General features: G+C 41.7%; 1 protein-coding gene across 1 annotated transcript; it reads left to right on the plus strand.

Moving 5' to 3' along the window:
* Positions 1–6329: 6329 nt before the first annotated feature.
* Positions 6330–8506, plus strand: LOC128684650 (ctenidin-1-like). The gene is made up of 2 exons (XM_053770930.2): positions 6330–6359; positions 7585–8506. Exons 1-2 carry the CDS (start codon positions 6351–6353, stop codon positions 8182–8184), a joined length of 609 nt encoding a protein of 202 aa, XP_053626905.1. The 5' UTR covers positions 6330–6350; the 3' UTR covers positions 8185–8506.
* The last annotated feature ends 765 nt before the right edge of the window (positions 8507–9271 follow it).

The raw sequence follows: 9271 nt of genomic DNA on the forward strand, positions 1-9271 counted from the left end.
TCCGTCACAATGTATGGTTACCTATTCATACGGATCAAGTCCGTCACAATGTATGGTTACCTATACATACGGATCAAGTCCGTCACAATGTATGGTTACCTATACATACGGATCAAGTCCGTCACAATGTATGGTTACCTATACATACGGATCAAGTCCGCCACAATGTATGGTTACCTATACATACGGATCAAGTCCGCCACAATGTATGGTTACCTATACATACGGATCAAGTCCGCCACAATGTATGGTTACCTATACATACGGATCAAGTCCGCCACAATGTATGGTTACCTATACATACGGATCAAGTCCGCCACAATGTATGGTTACCTATACATACGGATCAAGTCCGTCACAATGTATGGTTACCTATACATACGGATCAAGTCCGCCACAATGTATGGTTACCTATACATACGGATCAAGTCCGCCACAATGTATGGTTACCTATACATACGGATCAAGTCCGTCACAATGTATGGTTATCTATCATTACTATAAAGGTTTATAATGTGGCTTAAAATGGCATACATGTATCTTGAGAATTTATACAGGAGAGAAACAATGCAGGTGTTAAGAGTGCATGAATCTTCTCAGGAAAATCGAATCTAAAACAGCACATTAGAGATCACACAGGAGGATAACCAAATCTGTGTTCACTGTGTTTAAAGTTTCTTAAGACTCGTGAAAGTTGATGCAGGAGACAAACCATATTAGTGTTGAGTGTGTCTTCTGGCCTTTTTTTTTAATCATGCCTCAACCACATCAGAATACATTCAGGAGAGATACCACAATAGTGTTCGGTGTGTCTAAAGAATCTTTCTGACAAAATCTGTATCAAACACCTTCAATACGACTTCGTACATGAGAACAACAATATCAGTGTTCGGTAAATCTGAAGGATCTTTCCAACAGCATCTATTTCACACACTCTTAATACAAGTATAACATTATCATTACTTTTTCAGAAAATTCCGATCAAACACAACATTTGAACGTTCATAAAAGGCATAACTATGTGAGTGTTCAGTTTCTAAAAAATCTTTGCGAATATGACACATCTAAAAGGCCTTCATTCCCCTTCATACAAAACAGACCATAGGCTGTCTAAATAGCCTAACTGATATGTCTACGATGGACTGCGTGCGGCTAGCTACTAGCACAAACAATATGTTTGATCAGCCCTTCAAACAGAAGGCATGGTTTGGGACCGGGCAGTTCGGCTAGGACCCCTGTAATTGTGGTCAAGAAATTCATATGACGGTAATGGTGGTGGTGGTGGTGGTGGTGGTGGTGATGCTGTTGATAGTAATAGTGGTGAAGGTGGTGTTGCTAGTGGTGGTGGTGGTGGTGGTGGTGATGCTGGTCAATCAATCCATCTTAAAGACACACAGATCCATCTCCAGATTATGGCAACATCTTGCGAGGTGTTTCAAGATCAGCCGTGATAAATTGCCTGTTACTGTCTGGGTCCCAACATATTATTTTGAAAATACATCTCAAGGCTGTCGCTGGTGGTGGTGGTGGTGGTTGTGGTTGTTGTGGTGGTGGTGCTGGTGGTTGTGGTTGTGGTGGCGGTGGAGCTGGTGGTTGTGGTTGTGGTGGTGGTGGTTGCAGTGGTGGAGGTGGAGGTGTGGAGCTGGAGGTTCTGGTGGTCTTGGTGTTGGTGGTGGAGGTGCTGGTGGTTGTGATGGTGGTGCTGGTGGTTGTGGTGGTGTTGCTGGTGGTGGTGTTGGTGGTAGTCGTGAAGATAATAGTGGTGCTAGTGGTTGTGTTGGTTGTTTAGTTGCTCGTTTATATAGTCTAACAAGGCTAAAAGAACGATGAAACGAGGAAAGTTAAATTTACTATTCTGTGGTAACCTCTACAAGAAGTTTAGTTTAGTGTTCTGTTGTAACCTCTACAAGAAGTTTAGTTTAGTGTTCTGTGGTAACCTCTACAAGAAGTTTAGTTTAGTGTTCTGTGGTAACCTCTACAAGAAGTTTAGTTTAGTGTTCTGTGGTAACCTCTACAAGAAGTTTAGTTTAGTGTTCTGTGGTAACCTCTACAAGAAGTTTAGTTTAGTGTTCTGTGGTAACCTCTACAAGAAGTTTAGTTTAGTGTTCTGTGGTAACCTCTACAAGAAGTTTAGTTTAGTGTTCTGTGGTAACCTCTACAAGAAGTTTAGTTTAGTGTTCTGTGGTAACCTCTACAAGAAGTTTAGTTTAGTGTTCTGTGGTAACCTCTACAAGAAGTTTAGTTTAGTGTTCTGTGGTAACCTCTACAAGAAGTTTAGTTTAGTGTTCTGTGGTAACCTCTACAAGAAGTTTAGTTTAGTGTTCTGTGGTAACCTCTACAAGAAGTTTAGTTTAGTGTTCTGTGGTAACCTCTACAAGAAGTTTAGTTTAGTGTTCTGTGGTAACCTCTACAAGAAGTTTAGTTTAGTGTTCTGTGGTAACCTCTACAAGAAGTTTAGTTTAGTGTTCTGTGGTAACCTCTACAAGAAGTTTAGTTTAGTGTTCTGTGGTAACCTCTATAAGAAGTTTAGTTTAGTGTTCTGTGGTAACCTCTACAAGAAGTTTAGTTTAGTGTTCTGTGGTAACCTCTACAAGAAGTTTAGTTTAGTGTTCTGTGGTAACCTCTACAAGAAGTTTAGTTTAGTGTTCTGTGGTAACCTCTACAAGAAGTTTAGTTTAGTGTTCTGTGGTAACCTCTACAAGAAGTTTAGTTTAGTGTTCTGTGGTAACCTCTACAAGAAGTTTAGTTTAGTGTTCTGTGGTAACCTCTACAAGAAGTTTAGTTTAGTGTTCTGTGGTAACCTCTACAAGAAGTTTAGTTTAGTGTTCTGTGGTAACCTCTACAAGAAGTTTAGTTTAGTGTTCTGTGGTAACCTCTACAAGAAGTTTAGTTTAGTGTCCTGTGGTAACCTCTACAAGAAGTTTAGTTTAGTGTTCTGTGGTAACCTCTACAAGAAGTTTAGTTTAGTGTTCTGTGGTAACCTCTACAAGAAGTTTAGTTTAGTGTTCTGTGGTAACCTCTACAAGAAGTTTAGTTTAGTGTTCTGTGGTAACCTCTACAAGAAGTTTAGTTTAGTGTTCTGTGGTAATCTCTACAAGAAGTTTAGTAGAGTGTGCTGTAGTAACTTCTACAAGGAGAATTTAGTGGAGTGTTGTCTCCACAATAAACATGAGAGATGAGAAGAATTAGGAAGTCATTACTAAGAGAGTGAAGCAAGGCAGGAGATAGTAATTACTAACAACAAATTGACGAAACAATCGTGAGAAATATATGAAACAGGAGAAAGGAATAGATGGCAGAGATGAAGGCCAAGAGATTTTGCTTGATTCTCTTATGTATTGATGCGAAGGGCTAAACCCGCCTGGTTCATTTAAAACCAGAAGTGATGGAGACTCGATCCTCCGTTCAAAGTCGCTTGGTTCACGTATATTTCCCCGGTCATTCAGCATGAGCCATGACACAAACCCTCAGACCACCTCTTTTAAAGGGGTGGAGGAGTAAGCCAGTGAAAGGCCTCGGTCAGATGACCAAAAGCTCCAGATATGGGTCATCATAAAAGACCGGCGTCAGGAAGCACACTTGTCCTGGTTTCTGACGAACCTTACCTAACCTAAACCAACTCACGATGCCGCTCCCAGACTTTCCACAGTCATGACAACAATCAGGAAAACGACTGAACGAACGAAAAAAAAAAAATAATATTACCGCGAAATACGTGATAATTTGGGAATGAAAAGAGAAATCCCAAATTTTGTAACATAACTCAATAATACTGATAAAATATGCGCCCGCCTGATGAACACAGTTTTATCCAATCTCTAGCAACGGTGGAAGCCATTTTTTTATATCTCTCGCAGAAATGCTTTTATACAAGCTAAGAGAGACTCAGAGCCACTGATAATGGCATATATTTGAACGTTTTCAGGTGCCGATTACGTTCAGCCAAATTAGTTGTCGAACGCTGTTTACATTCACCCATCTCGCTGTCAGATACTGGTCACGTTTGGTCATCTCGGTGTCAGAAGCTGGTTACGTTCAGCTATCTCGTTGTCAGACGGAGGTTACGTTCAGCTATATCGTTGTCAGACGGAGGTTACGTTCAGCTATCTCGTTGTCAGACGGAGGTTACGTTCAGCTATCTCGTTGTCAGACGGAGGTTACGTTCAGCTATCTCGTTGTCAGACGGAGGTTACGTTCAGCTATCTCGTTGTCAGACGGAGGTTACGTTCAGCTATCTCGTTGTCAGACGGAGGTTACGTTCAGCTATCTCGTTGTCAGACGGAGGTTACGTTCAGCCTTCTCGCTGCCAGAATAGTTACGTACTTATTTACTGTTAAACGTTTTTTAAGGAATACCTGACATAACCTAATTTAAAACCACCTAACCTAAGTTTACCTAAACTAAATTGTAATTGCAAGGCTCTGTAGAGGCCAAAAATCATATATTTTGCTACGTTTCACTCATAGTGAAACATCGCAGGATAAATGTATTCCCTGCCTTAAATTATCTTTGGATTGCACAATCCGGGGATCGAACCCACGATCTTTAGACTGTAGTCTCAGCACTGCGATCATTCAGCTTCTAGTCACCTCGTGATTTCGTGGTGAGATGATTGAGGCCTGGTCTCAGACCGGGCCGCGGGGGCGTTGACCTCCGAAACCCTCTCCAGGCATACTCCAGGTTTAGCTTCTGTAGTTATTTAAGCGTTTTTGACGATAGTGAATGTGATATTGATAGTGAACACCATAGTGATGGTGAAGCCGGCAGTGATGGTGTAGCCAGCAGTCATGGTGAAGCCAGACAGTGACGGTGAAGCCAGAGAGTGATGGTGATAGTGAAGGATGTGGTTGCAAGACAGTACCGACAGATACGGGTTATACAAAGACAAACAAACACGCCCATTCACATTCCATCAGTTGAAGTGTAGTGGAGCGGAGATTGGTGTTGCATGTGTCTAGGTCAGGTTGCAAGGGTCAGGTGTGGGAGGGTTTTGGAGCGAAGGGTCATGTGTGGGGCTGGAGCAAGGGGTCATGTGTGGGGCTGGAACGAGGGGTCAGGTATGGGGCTGGAACGAGGGGTCAAGTGTGGGGCTGGAACGAGGGGTCAGGTGTGGGACTGGAACGAGGGGTCAGGTGTGGGGCTGGAGCGAGGGGTCAGGTGTGGGACTGGAAGGAGGGGTCAGATGTGGGACTGGAAGGAGGGGGTCAGGTGTGAGAGCAGAGCGAGAGGTCAGTCGTGGCCGTCCAGAGGCCCGACAACAACCCACTTGACTGGCTAGTGAAGCGTCTCCGATATTTTTAGCAAGTATTTGTTTTATCATATTACTTAACACGCATGTACTATTAGTCCAGTATAGCCTAGCCAGTTCCTCGCCAACATTTTTGTTATTACTCAAACATTCTTATTTTTTAGTTACTAATAGGAAATACTTGACCCGTTTCCTGACAAACTTAACCTAACCTAAGCTTCTTACGAAAAAAAAAATCGTGGGGATTCCACAAAAACGGTTCTATGGTCGTGTGGTTCCTTGACATAAAACTGGAGGCCAGTGCTATAAAAGAGTCCCAGACCATCCCTTATAAAATATATAGTACGTGATAAGAGTAATTGTTAATTTATTACAAGTCTTCACATCAGAATTTTAAATCACAGAACGGGTGGAACTCGGACCTAGGGCAGGTCAGTCTTAAAACTCACAGAAGACAGAAGACTTATAGCTCAAAATTTCAAAATAAATTTTGATAGAAATGACATAAAAAGGTAGAGGGCGCAGCTTGAACGGTTGTGTAATACGATGGCTTGAAAAGTGACAACCTTGAAGTGAACAATGAGAGTTCCTTGACACAAACGCTTCAGCATAGTTTTAAGTAACACTTGGCGTACCTCAGGAGTCACCCTTCTCACCGTTTCTGTTTTATTTTATATATTTTTCTTACATAATTGGCTTAACAGATGGATTACGATCAATGACTTAAAAATTTTATGATGCCTCTCAACGATATAAGCATTAGTTATTGCAATCATACACTTTAGAAATAGGAAAATGAGTGGAAGTTGGATTTTTTTTTGTCATTCCTTTTTTGGGTTTATCTGCGGATGAGTGGGTGTCACGGCCGCCGACCTGCTTCACGCCGGTCGTTCGGTGCGGAGACCTCTCACTTCCTGACGGAGGAACTGACACAGGTAAGGTGAGCGTAGATAAGGGTCACACCTGCACGAACTAGCACTTGCAAGACGCACTTGCAGACATGCTGCCTCTGGAGGCATCTGGAACCTGTTTTGATGGTATATATTGTGCAAAACTCTGGTTAGAAGCCAACAAGCGTTGCTACCCTCACCTCGACTCCAGCATGAAGTTTGTGAGTTAAATTCTCGATTTTCAGAAAAAGAACATAAATGAAAGGCAGACAGAACTTAATAAGGTCCAACATAATACTTGAGAGTAACAGGAAAAACTTTCTTCTTCTTATAAAATTAATTTCTTATCAATGTTTCACCGAAACGTTGATAATAATTGTATTTCAAGAAAAAACGTCTTTACTGTCATCCTCAAGAATCAAAGAGAAATATTCACATTTTATCTTTTTCATGAGCTCCCAGTGTAGCACGAAAATAATGTTATGACAGTCTTTTACAATGGTGATTGTACGTATACTGACGTACAAGACATCAAACAGAGTAACACATGAGAAACTACCACCCATAAGACACTCATTATCGTAATGTTTTGCACAGTATCCTGCAGTTCAAATGGTCATATGAATTTCGACGTCGACTCACTATTGGCAAGAGAGGTAACGAGGGATGGTGAATGTATTCCATACTTTGGGCCACACTGCTATGGTAGGAAACGACTGATGTGCCAAAAAGGAGTGTCAAAAAGATTGATAAAGAGGTATGCAAACTGATAGTGGCGTTTCAGTTAGGGCAAAGAGAGAACAACAGGGTTGAGTGATTATTTATGTGGTATGAAGAGTGACTTATGTGCTCATAAGTGTTAATGCCCATAGTGATTAAGATGTAAAGGATATCACTAAGAGGTGACAAGGAGGGTGAGAGATCACTGTAAGGGAGTCAACCGGTGGTGCTCTGTCGTGTGTAGCTGACAATGTAAAATAGAGATGCGGCTATGTATAGTGTAGCAATTTAATAAGTGTGAATGTGAAGTCTGAAAGGCTGAGGATCTATGTTAACATACATAAGGAAGGAAGTGAGATAGGTGGATGAACAAAGATAATTTGTGCACGGAAGAAAGTGTGAGGTAATCTAAAAAAATGATAAACAGAGTGATACAGAATGTGTGAATGAATATCTGATGATGCCCATGCGATGACCCACACGGGCGAGGTTAGGTGAGGTTTGTCAGGAAACAGGACAAGTGTTTCCTGACGTGGGTCTTAGTCATATGATGACCCGCAGCTACAGCTTTTGGTCATCTGACCGAGGCCTTCCACTGGCTTACCCCTCCATCCCTTTAAAAATCATGGTCAGGATTATAATCATTAGATAGAATGATTCAACACACGGGCGAGACGTATTAAGATATTGATTTAGTAGTGGAATAAGATGTTTTTCTTGCTACAGACGTGGCTGCTGCTGCTGGTGCTTCTGCTGGCCCTGACGGCTGTCTTCGCCAGACCTGACCCCGGCAAGAAGAAAAAGTTTGGCAAGAAAGGTGGTGGTTATATTCTTCAACCCATTCATGTGATACAAGTACCTGTCAAATACGGTGGCTATGGCGGTGGAGGCTACGGTGGTGGCGGCGGCTACGGAGGTGGCGGATTTGGCGGAGGTGGTTTTGGCGGAGGTGGTTTTGGCGGCGGTGGTTTTGGAGGCGGTGGTTTTGGAGGCGGTGGTTTTGGAGGCAATGGTTTTGGCGGTGGTGGCTACGGCGGCGGCTTCGGAGGTGGTGGTTTTGGGGGTGGCGGCTTCGGAGGTGGTGGCTTAGGCGGCGGCGGAGGCTATGGGGGGAGTGGATTTGGAGGAGGTGGCTTTGGGAAAGGTGGTTTTGTAGGTGGTGGCCATGGAGGAGGTGGCTTTGGAGGAGGTGGCTTTGGAGGAGGAGGCTTTGGAAAAGGTGGTTTTGTAGGTGGTAGCCATGGAGGAGGTGGCTTTGGAGGAGGTGGCTTTGGCGGTGGTGGCTTTGGAGGTGGTGGCTTTGGAGGTGGTGGCTATGGGCGGTAAACCAAACTTTCTTGAGGCATCGCAAAGTATTAGTCCCAGCTAGTCATGTTGCAAGCGTTGAGACCCACCTGGTCGTGTTGCAAATGTTGAGACCCACCTGGTCGTGTTGCAAATGTTGAGACCCACCTGGTCGTGTTGCTTCGTGTTGTGCATGACTTGTCTGACCCCCCAACATCACAAGGCATCAAATTTCACTTCATTTAACGACCAAGCTCCACGATTATTATTTTTAACTCATACTCATTATTCTTAACTTGTTAACTCCTCAGGAGAATCTTAATGTATCTGTAAATACCGTTATTTAATAAACATCTGTAAAAGTGTTTGTATTTAACTCTCCTCTGACTGAAGAAGCTACATTATATATATATACATATATATATATATATATATATATATATATATATATATATATATATATATATATATATATATATATATATATATATTTATATATATATTATATATATATATATATATATATATATATATATATATATATATATATATATATATATATATATATATATATATATATATATATATGTATATATTAGTAATAGTGGATAAATTTGTAGTAGTAGGTAAATTTGAGGTGCCAGGGGTAAATGAAAATGGGGAGCCTTTAACTGAGCTATGTGTAGAAAGAGATTTGGTAATAAGTAATACATATTTTATGAAAAAGAGGATAAATAAATATACAAGGTATGATGTAGCACGTAATGAAAGTAGTTTGTTAGATTATGTATTGGTGGATAAAAGGTTGATGGGTAGGCTCCAGGATGTACATGTTTATAGAGGGGCAACTGATATATCGGATCATTATTTAGTTGTAGCTACAGTTAGAGTAAGAGATAGATGGGAAAAGAGGAAAATGGCAAAAACAAGCAAGAGGTGAAAGTGTATAAACTAAGGGAGGAGGAAGTTCGAGTGAGATATAAGCAACTATTGGCAGAAAGGTGGACTGGTGCAGGTATGAGTAATGGGGGGGTTGAAGAGGGTTGGAATAGTTTTAAAAATGCAGTATTAGAATGTGGGGCAGAAGTTTGTGGTTATAGGAGGGTGGGTGCAGGAGGAAAGAGGAGTG

Source organism: Cherax quadricarinatus, chromosome 5 (genome assembly GCF_038502225.1).
Source record: "Cherax quadricarinatus isolate ZL_2023a chromosome 5, ASM3850222v1, whole genome shotgun sequence".
NCBI classification, from domain to species: Eukaryota; Metazoa; Arthropoda; class Malacostraca; order Decapoda; family Parastacidae; genus Cherax; species Cherax quadricarinatus.